The 18,095-nt window shown below is 35.8% G+C and overlaps 5 protein-coding genes across 6 annotated transcripts in view; 4 read left to right on the top strand and 1 right to left on the bottom strand.

The window, feature by feature from the left end:
- The window catches only part of brwd1 (bromodomain and WD repeat domain containing 1), a 1,114,832-nt gene that overhangs the window by 698,588 nt on the left and 398,149 nt on the right, over positions 1 to 18,095 (top strand). The window lies entirely within an intron of this gene.
- The window catches only part of mxf (myxovirus (influenza virus) resistance F), a 250,491-nt gene that overhangs the window by 111,046 nt on the left and 121,350 nt on the right, over positions 1 to 18,095 (bottom strand). The gene's annotated exons all lie outside the window — the stretch shown is intronic.
- or64f1 (odorant receptor, family 64, subfamily F, member 1) lies at positions 3,207 to 4,127 on the top strand. Its single transcript, NM_001128389.1, is given in 1 exon segment — positions 3,207 to 4,127. A coding segment is annotated over 1 exon segment (921 nt).
- or64g1 (odorant receptor, family 64, subfamily G, member 1) lies at positions 10,850 to 12,330 on the top strand. The gene is made up of 2 exons (XM_073924190.1): positions 10,850 to 10,868; positions 11,053 to 12,330. The coding sequence occupies exon 2, from the start codon at positions 11,072 to 11,074 to the stop codon at positions 11,987 to 11,989; it is 918 nt and encodes a 305-aa protein (XP_073780291.1). The 5' UTR covers positions 10,850 to 10,868; positions 11,053 to 11,071; the 3' UTR covers positions 11,990 to 12,330.
- Positions 16,682 to 17,614, top strand: or64e1 (odorant receptor, family 64, subfamily E, member 1). Its single transcript, NM_001128419.1, is given in 1 exon segment — positions 16,682 to 17,614. A coding segment is annotated over 1 exon segment (933 nt).

Genomic DNA, 18,095 nt, shown 5'->3' with positions numbered 1-18,095 from the left:
GACTTCTGTTGTAAGTTGATACCGCATGGCGAACAGAAAGAAAATCCTCCGCATTTCGTGACTCGTGTTCCTTTAAGGTAATAAAATCACTGCTTAGGCAACACGGTAGAAGTATAATCTTAATCATATTAAAAATCGGAGTATTTGTCTTATAGTGTATTTTGTTTATATTGTCTTTTTATGAATGTACTCAGAAAGTCTCTGGTGAAGTCGCGAGCTGTCAAAGACAGGGCATTACTCTGCCTTTCAGCATGAGCCCTCCAAGTTTAGTGTGTTTCCTTAATAAACGCAACGAAAGCGTATGCTTTGCGTTGTTGTGTCAGAATCCTTGTGAAATACAGTAATACTTTAGGACGCTTAGTTTAAGCAAATTTGATGAACGTGATCATGCATGTTGAATCTGTATTCTATAGTTTATTATTATTATAATTTTTAATTTTCCATATGTAATTCCTGTATTTTGCCATTTTTTTGCAGTCCACTTAGAATCCAACATGGAAATCAATGTTTTCTTTATTGGCATTGGTTGTTTTGAAATTTAAATGTCATTAACATGCCTGTGTTTTAATTCCTTTAATAAATATGGCTGTCAAGCCAGCATCTTGATGGTTTATTGTGGGTATGTTGTTTACATGAAGAAATCTGTGTTACAAGTTAAACAAAAATTCTATTAAACAATTATATTTTGAATTTTAATTCTAATAAACAATTATATTTAAAATTTAAATAGTTTTTGTCTTGCGTTTACATTAATTTTACATTTGAATAGCCAAAATGACAATGATTTCTTGAGTGTGTCTGTTTTATTTCCATTGGCGACACCTAGAGGCAGTTGTGTTAAGTTGCTCACTACAAAGTGTCTTTGAGTCATGTAATGGCAGCTGTATGAGATGGGTTCATCCGCATGTCTAGCAGGTATATAAGGTTTCCATACCATGCAGTTGACCAGCCAAACATTAAAGCGCAATTTGCAGCGGTCGCCGGTTTGACCAATTTAATCGGAGCGATCTACTGCACGCACATTGCTATAAAGGTGCCATCTGAAGACGCATATGCATACTTGAATCAGAAACATTTCCATTCAATAAATGTGCAAATAAAATATATTGCACAGACTTATTAATGATTCCTACTTGTCTTTCTCAAGATAAAGAGTGCGCAAAATCTGATATGTAGTGAGGGAAAAAAGAAGAATGAGTTCATCAGACGCTGGATTTGCATCGAGTTCATTCTCGAACATGTCACAACATGTTGCCATGAGTATTATGAGCTACGCCACTTACGCTGTTAAAGACACCACAAAATTTTATACCTTTCCATCACACTATTTCTTTTTTAATCCACTCAGTGCGATGTTCAGACCCCACTGCATTAACCGCATCAGCTAAACTCTCCCACTCTATTTTTTTCTTTTGTTATTAATTCCGGAGGACAAACTTGCAAATAACACCGCTTTTCTCCGGTCTACCTCCGAAAGCAGCACCTCCAATTCACATTCTGTTCAAAGTTTCTCTTCTTGCTTGCTTTTGCCATTGCTTTTTCGTTGGGTTCTTTGCCAAAGTAGAGTCATTAGCATACTCATACGGGGGAGGAGGCCGGGAGGGGTTCTGCGTTCGTGCACGTGTGCTCAGTTTCACGTTCATTCGGATGTACAAAGAGAATATGCTTGTGATTCGGCGTACGCAGTGTTTCATAAATCTGAATTTTTTACTGCGTACACACAAAGCTGTAAATGTGCATACACAGTAAAAAATTCAGATGTATGAAACACTGCGTACGCCGAATCAAATGTTTTAGTATGATTTCAACACAAATCTTCATACATGAAGCCCCAGGACATACACTACGAACAATTTAGCTTGCCCAATTCATCTATAGCTCATGTCTTTGGACTGTGTGGGAAACCGAAGCACCCAGAGGAAACCCACGCCAACACTGGAAGAACATGCAAACTCCACACAGAAATGCCAACTGACCCAGCTGAGGCTTGAACCAGCGACCTTCTTGCTGTGAGGCGACAGCACTACCTACTGCGCCACGAAATTTGAGAAAAAATAATTTCTGTAATGTTTTTGGATTAAGAAGTCTGTAAAAAAAAAGAAGAATTATGAATACATTCCAGACACACTGTACACTTTATTTTTACTAATGCATTAATTACTTCCCAATGTTCAACATGGTTCAAAGTCCAGAATCTAAACATAACGAAATACATTGAATTTTTTATTTGGAATCTGATATTGCGAGTGTAAAATCCAAATTACATTACTCAGATACCAAAACCTGGTATATGTTCCCGCTCACTATACACCTGGGTCCTCTGGCAAAAATCAGTGCACATACACTAGAAACTGAAACATACATTTAGATCAGGCCCACTCCCTGTTAAAAAATGATGGCCTTATGTGGCCCAAATCTGGCACAGACACTATCAGACAAATCTTGCTGACATCTGGCTTGGTATTTGGGCCAGATATGTTGCAGGCCAGATATCCGTCTATCTGCCTGGCCTTAATCAGGCTGGCAACATACAATACAGAAAATGATGTGACTCAAACAATAATATCAATTTATATATAAACATTTATTGTAAATGCAGTAAGAAAAGAAAAGAAAAATCTTATACAGTATAAATCCAAACATAGGTTTACGTGCCGATTTTAATATACTAGCCAGTATACTAGCCTAAACAAAACTGTTACTTTAATGTCAGTATAATACAATCTAATGATTGTTTTAATCATTCTCCACAATGGCCATCAATTTGTGAACTAGTCTTTCTTCAGAACATCAGCCACTCCACCAACACACAAAATATTTGCTTAAATCACAAATGTCAGTTGTGATTTACTGTACTGCAGTTGCTAGATATGTTTCCCAAATGATCATTTTGAGTTTATGCAAAATAAGTGAAAGGGGCCTCCTGAGACAAGTTAGATACTATAAAAATGCTAGTATGCATAGGTGTGAGTTCTTCGGTAACAGAAGTGCTACTGCAACTTCCTTCAGATTTTTTGATAATGCAGTGATGATTATTTTAACTGCATGGATACAAGCATAATAATGTGATAATACTGCTTTAAGACAACAGGAATTTTAAAAATATGAACTAAAGCTTAAAAGATCATATTTAAGCTGAAGTATTGATCTTTAAGGTGTCTGCTCTCGTCCTCAGATCAAAGAAGTTATCATTTGCTTGTGTGAAAATGGATAATGGAACATACTTTTACTTCATGTTTTTTGAAAATCTCGGGTATATAAGATATGCTTTGTTCACTTCAGGACTGATTCTGTACTGTGTTATTATATTATTCAATGCTGTCATTATTATTACTATATTTTGGAACCGCACATTACACCAGCCTATGTACATTCTGATTTCCTGCTTGTCTGTTAACTCTGTGTATGGAACAGCTGGCTTTTTTCCAAGAGTTCTGATAGACTTGCTGTCTGATATGCACTCAATCTCTCGTGAAGCATGCTTCTTACAATCTTTTGTCATTTATACATACATAACAAATGAGAATACAATCTTAATGCTAATGGCGTTTGACAGATTTGTTGCAATTAGTAAGCCTCTACAATACCACAACATAATTACAAAGAGGTTTCTGACTGTTTTATATCTTTCAAACTGGGCATATTCAGTGCTTTGTATTGGTGTTATTGCTGCTATTTTTACTGCAGGGCTGAAATTGTGTGGCAACAAACTATGGAAAGTTTTCTGCCACAACTATGAAATTGCCAAGCTCTCTTGTGTAAATAGCATTATTGTTAACATTATAGGCTTGTATGTGCTGGCAACAACTGTAATCATTCCTTTAAGTTTAATTATATATTCTTATGTGAAAATCCTAATCATTTGTCGAAGAAGTTCACCGCAGTTCAAAAGAAAATCTTTTCAAACGTGTGTTCCACACATAGTGGTGCTTTTAAATTTCTCAGTTTCTGTCATATCTGAGATTACTTTGAGTCGAGTTGTCAATCTTAACATTTCTGTGGGGTTGTCAGTTTTTATATCACTGGAGTTTCTTTTAATACCACCCATCCTCAATCCACTTGTTTATGGGTTAAGTCTGTCAGATATTCGGAAGAAAAATATTTGCCTCAGAAATTTAACCAAGTAGATTACACAAACTAGTTTAGCTGTAAAAGAAAGTAAATGTGGTAATACTGTAGCTTTGGGAAAACAATCCAAGCTTCATAATGTCATGCCTTTGATACTTTATATGAATTTCATAAGTATCAGAAATGTTAATGTTATTTATCGTTGTGGCATATTGAATTATTACGTTAACAGGCATATTAAAATAAACTGCATGATGCTGGAATGGCCAACAATCTGAAATATTGTTATGGCTTTTTAGTCTCTCTTCTTTGTCTGCTTTGGCACAGTCTAGATTGTAAAAAAGTGCTACAGATACAAGCATCAACTTAATTGAATGAATCAGTTACAATATAAAACATAATGTGTTCTCTAATTATTTTTCTATTTCAAAAATCCAAGACTACATTTAGGGTGTGTTTAAAAATAAAGGTTATAATTATGGTCTTTGTATTTGGCCTGGCACATATTTATCTGAACTTGAGACTGTTGACATATCTGCTAGATGTTTAAGGTTATTGAGTCAAAGCAAGAGGTCTTGCTTTTCGCATTGCCAAAAGTGTGGAATAGTGGGAGATGAGGATAGTTGTCTTTTTTCTTACTTTTCTTTATATGTCTTCAGTTTCAAAGAGGAGTGTAAAACTACAATTCACCCCATAGTCTATTATGATTTCAACCAGGTAAGATTTAACATTATATAATAAGATTTATGACCAAATAAATGCTGATTTTGAGATCTCATATTTCTATAAGGCAAGGACTGAGCTTGTCCCTCAGTTTCTAAACAAACTGTGTTCCATCTATATAGCTATTGACCTTATTCTAAAATGCGGAGGTGCGCCTGTTTCGCGATTGTTTTAAAACTTCCGACTCAGTCGCCTATAGGAGAAATAACTAGGAATAATAATTGACAGAAAACAGTCAAACTATTTGCTCTACAAACAAATGTTTGCCTGACTGTACAGACCAAGTAGCAGTGGCGCAAAAAGGGGGTATGCAGTATATGCGGCGCATAGGGGCGCCACACATGGGGGGGCGCCATTGTGCCAAAACTATTTTTAAATTTTTTCTTATAATTATAAATTTTTTATACATATAAATACATATTTTGATTAAAAATATTTATCCTGCATTTTATATAAATATAAAATTGTATTTTATTGAATAAAAAAATTATACCACCCCTCCCTCTTCTTTGACCATTTGATTGATCCGTTCCTCGGTTACAGTCACATGTTCAAAATGGAGAGAAAAGTAAAGAGACGTGGAGCGCGAAATAGAAAACAAAAAGAGAACAAACAATGCCTTAAAATGAAAACTGCCATGACAAATTGGATAATAAGGGATTGGTAAGCTTAACCCACACTATTATTACCATACGTTTAATCAACTTCTAATGTTTTTGGGAGCGACGGGCAGCCATATCATTAATTATTCATTATCGCCACTCAGTCACTGCATGCATGGGCTTTTACTTAAAATAAATGCAGGCGAGGTGGTTTTGTCCAGGCAGGGAGCAGTGACGCACGGCCACACCTAACTGCGTCCGAAATCGCATATTTGCATCCTGTATAGTATGCGAAAAACACTATAATTCTATAGGCTAAAGCCATGATGAGCTGGTGTAAAGTTAACTTTATGGTAAACGCTTTTGATAGTAGTAGATTTATGGACCGTCAACTTCAAAAGAGAACATTTTTTATTTACTGCATTTAAATATTGATTACAGTTAGCCTACTATAGTTATTTACAAAAGAGCAAAAATGAATTTAGTTTGATCCTCTGTTTTGTTTGATAACAGAGGTGTGAATCTGACTTTAAGAATGCAATGAAAACATTTGTTTTGTTTATGCTAATTTAAGATAATATTACTTGTGTTTCAAATAAAACATGTTTACATATTATTGTGTATTTGTCTATTTACACACCTGAATCTTAAAGTATGCGCTTTCATTCATCTTCAAATCGCGTGTATAGAAGCCGTCTTTATCACTATGGAGCGCGTCCGTCACTCAGTACCGTTATATGGATTCAGGGGCTGCATAAGGTCGGCAATAGACGCACAAAGCTTTACTAGAAAGGACGTGAACGCTGCCGTTTTTACATTAATTTTAACGTGCTGTTAATCCAAAATAATGTGAAAGCTTATTTTTCTTAAACAGTTCTTGCATCACATTTGAGATCGGCTCTGTGCAGCTGCTACTTTCACTTTTCATAGAAACATTACAAAGGCAGAAGAAATACGGGAAAATACACACACGGAAGAGCGGATAGAATGATAAAATATGGTAGAATTAATATGGCAAAAACGAGAGGGTTTATAGGTATGAATTGCATACGTTGGCACACACATTTTAATTCATAATAATTGAAAACAATAACATGCAGTCACACATCCGTGTGTAAAGTTCATGTAAAAGTTTTATCAAAATAAACTGTCAAATCATACTTACAGTTGAGCTCAAAAGGTATGAGTAATCTGAAAATTTTTCTTTATTATTACTAATTAATTATTTTGCAAAAATAAAAGGGATTACACAAAATGTATGTTTAAAAGTAGGCTACAACCCTAAATATTAGGGCCAGACAGAATCTGCAAACATTTTTTGCTATTTCTGCTAAGAATTACAGGCAGAAAATACTACTTTACCAACTGTATTGTAAATAAATCATATGAACATTTTAATATTACTATTATTATATCACAATAATATTAGTGAAATTAATTTAAATACTGAGTAAATATAAATGTACACAAATTTACACAAGTAAATACATAGACTCAATGATGGGCTAAAAATCTGTAGAAAACTGCAGATGTCTGCGCATGTAGACTCCGTGTGGGCCTACTGAATATATTTTAGACAAAATAGAAAATAATACTTGGATTAAAAAATTCCCCTATATAAATTTTAGATTCCTAATTATAATTTAATTATAATTATAACTTCTTAACCCTGTTAAAACTGACACGAACAAATAGTCAGAATATTCGCATTTTTTGGAACTGTCATGTTTATTAATCCCATCAAGATCCATTTTTATACCATATACATGTTTTTTCTAAATTTATTATGTATCATATTGATACATCAGGCATTTTGGTAACTTTCTTTGCTTAAAACTAGTTCAATTTAGTTCCCAAAAAGTTTGCCTAAAACATTTTGATCAAATAAAACATTTCAGGCAGTTTGTCTCTATTTTTTTAACTAAACATTGTACAGTCTTTTTTATTTCACTTTGTAAAAGGTGTGATAGCAGTTTATTGTTCATGCGAAGACAGACCTTACACCTTTCACATATGCATGTGAATATGCATTTTATATGCAAGTTATTGCATTTTTAAGTTCTTTTGCTCTTTATGACTCCCATATTTATCATTTTGTTTTGACAAATGTACAAAAAGAACAAAAACAAGACATGTCAAGGTGCTATAATCATTTGGTGAGGAAAATGGAATTAAGAAGAAATTTGGGAAGGGATGAGATGTAATTCTTTGTGACTTAGCATGCTTAATGTAATTATACTTTTACTACTTCATACTATTTCAGTTGCGTTCAGAACTTCGACATGTTGATGAGGAAATTAATATGGGAGGGGGAGGGGGAGGGGGGGGGGCGCAAAACTTGAACTCGCATACATCTGAGTAAATGTGCAGTTGCGCCCCTGCCAAGTAGAATAATATAATAAGAAAATATCAGTTTGCAACATAAAACAGCGAAACAAACCGTTTTTAATGTCTAAAAATGAATGGAAGTGAATGAGACTGGAAGTTTCGAGCCAAAAAGATTCAAATGGCTGCGCCCGCTCGTCGGCGGAGAATAAGGTGAATAGCTGGGGTGGAATGGGACAAAAATTCAGCCCTGGCACTGTAGCCACACCAGCCCACAATACCACACCAACACAGCCCCACCCATGGACATGCACATTCACTACTTATATTGGTGTACAGATGGTAAAATATTATAAGCAGTACCATATGTAATAGATATTTAAACATTTATGTATGTGACTGGAACAAAAACAACCCGTTTATAAAAAATGTATACATAAAGTAAAAACTAAATAAAAAATAATCTGTGAATCTTGTAGAGTCCGTGTGCTGTCCCTTTATAGCTTCTAATGTCTTCTATAGAAAGTGTGAAATTACAATAGAAATGGACCACTTGTTCAATAAAATGCCAAATTCTAGGGACAAGAATAGTCCCAAGCAAAACAAATAAACAAACATTTGTCATGACCTGTCACTCAAAAACATCTCGCTATAGCTACTTAATTTATAGTTTTTGCCAAGTTAGATTTCTTAAAACCTGTGGTTCATCTTTTGTGATTGTGACCATCTTTTTGAAAAACAACGATATTTCAGTTGCATCCATTCTCACATAAAAAATACTATAGTAATTTATAGGAATACTGTAGTGTTTTGATTCCTATTATAAAAAAGCCTATTTAAATTCTATAGTTGCTATGGTATCACAACAATACACATAACTCAATACTGAAAAAAAATCTTCAAAAACACTATCAAATTTACTATAAGTTACCATACTATTTTTTTCCTGGGGTCATCTGTGATTCATCTGTGATAAAAAAAATAAAACAAACGTGACCACGATCTCTGCCACTGGTGACATTTCCAGGCAGCAAAACAGCAAGATTCGGGCAGTGTCCGACTTCTGTTCTGATGTATTTTTTTCTCCCTCTTACTGCAGTCGCCGGCTCTCGTCTACAATGCAGTCAAGGTGAGGCGGATCTCAAACAAGCCTATTCTTGCCAGATATTGATTACGTCCACCAACGTGTAACCTCTGATGGGTCGGCCCATCTCAATACTAGCCGGCCATCACCGATTGAGCCAAATGCTTAACATTTATTATTATTATTATTATTACTATTATCATTATTATCATCATCATCATCATCATCATTATATTCACATGTTGCAAGAGATAAAAGCTGCCTCCATGTAAAAACAATACATAATTCTATATTAAAAAAAAATTATATTAAAAAAAAAAAAAATATATATATATATATATATATATATATATATATATATATATATATATATATATATATATATATATATATTTATTTATTTTATTTTATTTTATTTTTTTTTTTTTACTCACCCGTCCACATTTAAAAAGTGGTTCGGCCCTTCTTCTGGCATTTGCCAGAATTGCCAGATGGCCAATCTGCCCCTGGCTATAAATTGATTGCCAGTGCATGTTCCATTGGCAATTCAACAAGCTATCTCCCTGTTTTAAATAATAGCTAAAAGCATAACTGAGTATTTGTTTTATGTATTTGTAAAAAAGTTCAGGTAACACCCCAGTCTGTGATGCGCATGCCAATTTATGGATGAATTTTTGCTAAATTCTATTTGACACCGCTCCTTGCAACCCCATTCATGTCGTGCATGCGTGGTCTTTGCAATGGTCAGCCTGCAAAAGCAAAACAGAGCTTCCAGCTAAAATTCAAAGCAAGCGTAATCACAGACTAGCGTAAACAAACCCACACCTAACCGAGCTAGCAGCTAACGCTAACTGCTAGCATGAACTCTGTGCTGAAAAAGCTGAGGCTGCGTCCCAAACCGCCTACTACTCGATAGGTACTGCATTTGAATTTAAATGTACTACTCGGCCAATAGGAAAGTACGTTCTATACAGTATGAATGTGGGAAGTATGAATGGAATTCGGACGTACTACATCTGCCGTTTTGTTATGGTCATGTGTCCTACCTGCATCAGTTGCATTGCTTCACTCCTATTTATGAATTATCTCATGGATGCACACTTCAGAATCTCGCTGGAAGTAATAAGTCATCCGGGTACTTCTCGCATACTGATTTTCGAATTCTATGAATTCAGACATACTACTTGGCTCGCATACGGATTTAGGCGTACTATATAGTATGGAAGTATGCGGTTTCAGACACAGCCTAAGTGTTTTACCTTGCTACCTAGCCAATCAGATCACTGTTTGCAAATACATCAGCTCAGACAGTAGCAGATTGCTGACTTTGACACTGAAGCCTCGTATGATTGAGGCGTCAATGCTTCAGACTTTGACACTGGAGCATTAAAATAGAGCCCTATGTGTATCTGGTGATGAATTACATAGTGTTTTCTTTATTACAAACAGCACTTTTTAAAAAACATTTTAAACTTAAAACTCATTCCTGAGGTGCAGCTGATCATAGAGAGTTGAACAGATCTTTTAATCCCAGTTCCTTTGCAAGTCATGTCTTGGATATGCTTATACACGCGACTATGAAGACATGTTCATATGGGGCAGTCAATCAATTCGTTGGGCAGAGAATACTGCAATCCTAATGCTGCGTTCACACCAGAAGCGGAACACATGGATAAATCACGTTTAAATCACGTGACTCTAGCTTTGTTGCTAAATGGCTAATATGGATTTTATGAAGAAAATATTAGTGTTTCAGCGTACCGTGTCGGGTGTGAACGCAGCATAAGTCACATCGTGGTGGGTCTTAAAATTTCAGGTATTTGAATCCTATTTTAACGTTAGTAAATAAAAAAGAGAGTTATTTTTGACTTGGTTCTATCACTCCATTGTGACAGTGGACACATTATACCTACACACAGTTCTGTCCAAACAGCTTTCAAAAGTTGATTTTCGTCATAGGTGCCCTTTAATGCAAACTAAGTGAAAGGGGCCTCCTGAGACAAGATAGATACTATAAAAATGCGAGTATGCACAGGAGTGAGTTCATCAGCAACAGAAGAACTACTGTAATGTCCCTTAAATTCTTTGATAAAACAGTGATGATCATTTAAATTATTGTATTCATAATGATAATAATGGCTGTCTTAAGACAACATTAATATATACAATATAAACTAAAGCTTAAAAGATCATATTTAAACTAAAGTATTGATTTTTAAGGTGTTGAACTTTGTCTGCTCTCTTCCTCAGATCATTTGCTTGTGTGAAAATGGATAATGGAACATACTTTTACTTCATGTTGTTTGAAAATCTTGGTTATATAAGATATGCTTTGTTCACTTCAGGACTGATCCTGTACTGTGTTATCATACTTTTCAATGCTGTAATTATTATTACTATATTTCAGGGCCGCACTTTACACCAGCCTATGTACATTCTGATTTCCTGTCTATCTGTTAACTCTGTGTATGGAACAGCTGGCTTTTTTCCAAGAGTTCTGATAGACTTGCTGTCTGATACACACTCAATCTCTCGTGAAGCATGCATCTTACAATCTATTGTAATTAACTCATACATAACAAATGAGAATACAATATTAATGCTAATGGCACTTGACAGATTTGCTGCAATTAGTAAGCCTCTGCAATATCACAACATAATTACTCCAAGGTTCCTGGCTCTTTTATTTCTTTTAAACTGGGCATATTCAATGCTTTGTATTGGTGTTGTTGCTGTTTTTACTCTAGAACTGAAAATGTGTGGAAACAAACTATGGAAAGTGTACTGCCACAACTATGAAGTTGTCAAGCTCTCTTGTGTAAATAACATTATTATTAATATTATGGGCTTGTATGTGCTGATAACAACTGTAATCATTCCTTTAAGTTTAATTATATATTCTTATGTGAAAATTTTAATCATTTGTCGAAGAAGTTCACCGCAGTTCATGAGAAAATCTTTTCAAACGTGTGTTCCACACATAGTGGTGCTTTTAAACTTCTCAGTTTCTGTCGTATCTGAGATTACTTTGAGTCGAGTTGTCAATCTAAACATGTCTGTAGGGATGTCAGTTTTTATATCACTGGAGTTTCTTTTAATACCACCCATCCTCAACCCACTTGTTTATGGGTTAAGTCTGTCAGATATTCGGAAGAAAAATATTTGCCTCAGAAATGTATGCAGGTAGATTATACAAGTTTTAGCTTGGCTGTAAAATTAAATGCAATAATACTCTGGTTTTAGGTAAAAAAAACAAGCTTTATAACACCATGCTTTTCATACTATTTATGAATTTCAAGGTAGAACATTTAAATGTGTCAGAAATGTAAATGCTCTTTATCCTTATGTCACATTGAATTAATGTGTTAATAAGCATATTAAACTAATTTGCCACATACTGTATGCTGGAATGCTCCACAGTCTGAAATACTGATGCTTTTTAGTCTCTTTTCTTTTTTATGTCTGCTTTGGCACAGTACATTGTAAAAAGCACTATAGAAATAAAGATGAATTGAATAAATCAGTTACAATAAAAACATAATGTGTTCTCTATTTACCAAACTCAAACCTACATTCAGAGTAGCCAATGTTTAGAAATAAAGATCACAATTATGCTCTAAATAGCTTTCTAAATAGTATTATAGCCATTAATTTGCTCACCAAATATCGACACAGACTAAGCAACAAAAATATTACTTTCTTAGCTCATATGTAGTTTTTCCCTCTAACATTTGCTCTGGCTGACACGTGACTCTACTTTTTCATATGTGGAATAAGGAATAATATGAGTATATGTGAAGAGAATCAATTGATTTGTAACTATCCCTTAGTCTAGCTCTTTCTGTTAGGATCCTCTTTGTGTTAAAAAAATCCTTGTTCAAGGGGAAACTGAAACTTTATCTTTAAAAGGCCTATCATGCCAGAGTTGTCTGTGCATGCTTTTTATATGTTTAGAATGTCCTTTTCTTCGTTTTATTTTTCTCAGTGGCTTGCACTATCACCTTACAGCAAGAAGGTCACTAGTATGAGTCCCAGCAGGAGGCATTTCTGTGTGGAGTTACCTCTGGATTTTCTGGTTCACCCCTAAAGCCTGGTTTATACTTCTGTGTCGAGTGATTGGCGTGACAGTGCAAGCTTTGCATGTTGCTGTGCATTTATACTTCTACACGCTGTATGTGTTCCTCTGTAATAACACTTCTGAAACACTATCTGGCAGTGAGGTGTTTCTTCGCTGGTGTTTTCTTTTTTTCCTGAATGCTTCCTTAAAGGGTCACGAAACACCAAAACACATTTTTTGAGCTGTTGACAGTCGTATATGTGTCCCACACTGCTAAAAACACTATTAGGACACCTATATTTCACTAAAAAGTGTAAATTGGTTGTTTTTGCGTTATTTCAAGCAAATTCGTACTTCCGGTTTGAAACGAATTTTTGAAGCTGCGTCACGGTCATGACATAATAGCGTGTATTCCAGCGTGCAGACTGGACGTCTGTGCCAGAGTGAGTCTTATTACGTCTTACAGTGTGATGCATTAATGCATGAGTAAGGCTTGATTCAAACCAATCAGCGCGCTCTATTGTGCAACTTCATTAATATTCATTACTGTCACAGTGTAGACGGCGAAGACGCCACGTTGTGTTGGCAAAACAAGCGTGAAGTGTTGCTTTTATAGTTTGCTGCAGTTAAGTTTCGTTTTCATTTTGTCTCTGTGAGAGCGCAGACTCACGCGTGGATTAACAGTGTACGCGACGCTCGACAACAATAATTTACGTGTCTAAGGAGGATTATTGTTTACCTGAGAGCTGTTCTCATCTGCAAACGCTGAGATCCAGATTGTAGTCTCCTCTAAATAAAGACGCGGCTCTAGTTGCTGGTGATTGTCCTGTCTCTACAGATTTGGTAAGTGAGCGACCAGTGCTCTTTGTTTATTCAGTTCGTATTTTATTCGTATCAAACAAACTATTGCACCGAGTGTAAACAAGTTAGCACTAACAGTTACAACCAAACTATAACCTCGTGTTGGATTTTGTGACCGGAATAACACACGTGGCTTTCTGACGCTACCTGCCGTGTGTATCTAAGTTTCCGGGAAATGCGGAGGTTTTTTTTTCTCTCATTCGCCGTGCGGTATCAAACACTGCATGAAAAATACACGCTTAGAGCAGATCCTCGAATAAAATATTTCGTTTGTCGGGAGGGACATGAATGAATTCCCTGAATGAAAGAGCCAAACTGCAGTTAAAGTCCACCATTGAATAATTTGGCAAATAATTCGACTAGAGATGTCCATGTAAACACAGTCACATTGTCCGCTGTGGGCGTGTGTTTTGACTCTGAAAGTCAGCGCGCCCAAATAGACACTCCCATACCAAGCCGCTTTTCTTCCTCCGACACTCCCCCCTAAACAGAGCTGGACACGCCCACTTTTCTGACTTTTTCCAAAGTAGAGGTGTGAAAACACACTGCTGAAACGAGGGGGTTTCATGGCCCTTTAATGTACACTCATAACTCATTAAAAGAATAAGCACAATACTTTAAGACCATGCACGAGGAGCACCGGACATATTGTTCAGTCCATAAAATAGCAAAAGTGATTTAGACACGCTCTAGTGCATTTGTGCTTTAGACGTACAAGTAAAATTTAGACCTTGCGCTTAGATCATTAAAATAGAGTGCTGGTAAGGATGTAAAAAAAGGGGCAATTGTGAGATTTCAATTTTAGGGGGGCTCAGCTATAATATAAATAATAAATACTATTATTAATAATATAAATGAGCAGTATTACACTCGTAGCAGTGCGATATGGCTGTATATCGGCACTGGTGGGAGGCGTGCATGCCCTAGTGTCATGCCGCGTTCACACCGGACGCAGAATGCACGTCAAGCGTGATTGATTTACATGTTAAGTCAATGCAAACGCGCGAATAGACATCCTGCGACGCGAATGGCGCTGTGCGAATAGCGTGATATGCGCGAATGGCGCGGGACGAATTAAGAGTTTTGCGCGTTTGACGCACTTAACATGCGTTTCGCGCGAATCTCTTGAGTTAAAAAATCTGAACTTCAGCGGACATTCGTGCCGCGTTAACCTGTTTAGAACCTAGATAGAACCTGTTGATGGTGTCCTGGGGGAAATCCTTCAGGCGACACCGACAACAAGTCATCAAACTGGGCTTGGCTCAGTCAGAAGCAACGCTGAAAGCCTCCGTGATCCAGGTTCAGTTTTCGGAGGAGTTTATAAGCTCACACAGCTGGATGCATCTCTGAAAGCATGTAGTGGACTCAGACACGGTTCTAAACGTATCGACGCTGTTTTTCAGCCTTCATAAAGTACACAAACACTGTTATTTTCTTCATAAAATCCATGTTAGCCATTTAGATTTTTTGACACGCGAATGAAGCGGATTTCACGCGCGAATGAAGCGAGTAAACTCAAATGTTCACGCGGCTATTTACGCGCGCACTCCTGCTTGATGCGGCCGCGCGGGCTTTGCGTGCCTTGGACGCACGCTCTTGTACTCGTGTTTGTGTTGTTCTGTCAGCATCGTGCTGCTTCATTCTCAAGCTGAAATTGTACTCGCGCCTAGCACCGCATCGCGCACCTCGGCTGACTGCGCGCGCCCCTCGCGAAATGGCCGAGGCTTTTATGCTGCGTTCACACCAGACGCGGAATGCGCGTCAAGCGCGAGTGATTTACATGTTAATCAATGCAAACGCGCCAAACATTTTAAGTCTATTACTATTATATATATACATATATATATATATATATATATATATATATATATATATATATATATATATATATATATATAGTAATACACTTAAATACTATAATAGCAATAGTAATTTAATAGTAATACACTTAAATACTATAATAGTAATACACTTAAAATGTTTGACTAATATGGTAGGGCTGTCTGCTAAAGTATCAGTATTTTACTGTACCTCTTTTGTATAGACATGCATAGTCATTTGAGTTCTGAATGAGCCAAATAGGCTCAACATGTCTGTTTACTGCAATAAAAGCCACTTTATATGTTGAAGTACAGCGCACAGCGGTTTGTGTCCTTTATAAATAACACCTGATCTTTCATCTATGGATTATTAAAATATGTTTGGCTTTAAAAGGTTTTCAGAAACAGAACAGAAACAGAATCAGACTGGCAACATACAGCTGCAAAACAATGCGTCAATATGATCCAGACAGTAGAGAAAATGATAGGACTCAAACAATAATATCAAATTTTACATAAAACTTTATTGTAGATTCAGTAAGAACAGAAAAGGAAAATCTAATACAGTATAAATTCAAACATAGATGTATGTGCTGATTTTAATATACTAGTCAGTATACCAGTTTAAAACTGTTATATTTATGTAAGTACAATACAGTCTAATGATTGTTTTAATCATTTTTTAAATCAAATTTGTGAACTAGTCTTTCTTCAGAACATCAGCTACTCCACCAACACACACACACAATATTTATTTAAATCACAAATATCAGTTGTTTTACTGTACTGTAGTTGCTAGATGTGTTTCCCAAATGTTCATTCTGAAGCAAGTGTAGAAGAAATCTGTGTTCTTTATGCAAACTAAGTGAGAGGGGCCTCCTGAGACAAGTTAGATGCTATAAAAAGGCTAGTATGCATAGGAGGGAGTTCTTCTACAACAGAAGAAGCGCTATAATTTACTTTAAATTTTTTTAATAATGCAGTGATGACAATTTGAATTGTATTGATACAATGATAACAATGTATAATTTGAAGTAAAGCTTATGAGATCATATTTAAACTAAAGTATTGTTTTTTAAAGTGTTGAACTTTGTCTGCTCCTGTCCTCAGATCAAAGAGGTTATCATTTGCTTGTGTGAAAATGGATAATGGAACATACTTTTACTTCATGTTGTTTGAAAATCTTGGGTATATAAGATATGCTTTGTTCACTACAGGACTGATTCTGTACTGTGTTATTATATTATTCAATGCTGTCATTATTATTACTGTATTTTGTGGCCGTACATTACACCAGCCTATGTACATTCTGATTTCCTGCTTGTCTGTTAACTCTGTGTATGGAACAGCTGGCTTTTTTCCAAGAGTTCTGACTGACTTGTTGTCTGATACACACTTAATCTCCCGTGAAGCATGCGGCTTACAATCATTTGTCATTTACTCATACATAACAAATGAGAATACAATATTAATGCTAATGGCTCTTGACAGATTTGTTGCAATTAGTAAGCCTCTACAATATCACAACATAATTACTCCAAGGCTCCTGGCTCTTTTATTTCTTTTAAACTGGGCATATTCAATGCTTTGTATTGGTGTTATTGCTGTTTTTACTTCAGGGCTGAAAATGTGTGGCAACAAACTATGGAAAGTGTACTGCCAAAACTATGAAGTTGTCAAGCTCTCTTGTGTAAATAGCATTATTATTAATATCATGGGCTTATATATGCTGATAACAACTGTAATCATTCCTTTAAGTTTAATTATATATTCTTATGTGAAAATCCTAATCATTTGTCGAAGAAGTTCATCACAGTTCACAAGAAAATCTTTTCAAACGTGTGTTCCACACATAGTGGTGCTTATAAATGTTTCAGTTTCAGTCATATCTGAGATTACTTTGAGTCGAGTTGTCAATCTAAACATGTCTGTAGGGTTGTCAGTTTTTCTATCACTGGAGTTTCTTTTAATACCACCCATCCTCAATCCACTTGTTTATGGTTTAGGTTTGTCAGATATTCGCAGAAAAATATTTGCCTCAGCAAGGTATCCATGTAGATTACTCAAGGTGTAGGTTTGGCTGTAAAAAAAAATAATAATGCAATAATATGGCAGCTTTGAGAAAATAACCCAAGCATTATATGCCTTTCATGCTACAGTGTACATGAATTTCAATATATATTATTTTGAATTATCAGAGATGTTAATGTACTTCATATTTATGACACATTAAATTAATATGGGCGACATGAAAAGGCCTGGTTCAGTTGGTATTTCTGTGTAGAGTTTGCGTGTTCTACCTGTGGATTTCCTCCTGGTTTCCTCCTGTCAAAACACATGTGCTGTGGGTGAATTGAATAAGCTAAACTGGCCATAGTGTATAGATGCAGAACTGCATAGATGCAGTTTCAATTTACTAGAACTTCTTTCTTAAGCTGCTTTGACACAATCTACATTGTAAATGCATTATAGAAATGAAGATGAACTTTGTAAATCCTCTTCCTGGGCTGCCTTGCCCAGGCTTTGCATAACCCTGCAATATGTGTTCTTGTAGC

This window comes from Danio rerio, chromosome 15 (assembly GCF_049306965.1).
Source record: "Danio rerio strain Tuebingen ecotype United States chromosome 15, GRCz12tu, whole genome shotgun sequence".
In the NCBI taxonomy this organism is placed as follows: Eukaryota; Metazoa; Chordata; class Actinopteri; order Cypriniformes; family Danionidae; genus Danio; species Danio rerio.
Note: the sequence above shows the minus strand (reverse complement) of the source record. Positions and strands in the feature narration are given on the sequence as shown.

Excerpts from the sequence above, each read along its gene's own strand:
- or64g1 (XM_073924190.1), top strand. The coding sequence starts at position 11,072 with ATGGATAATGGAACATACTTTTACTTCATGTTGTTTGAAAATCTTGGT.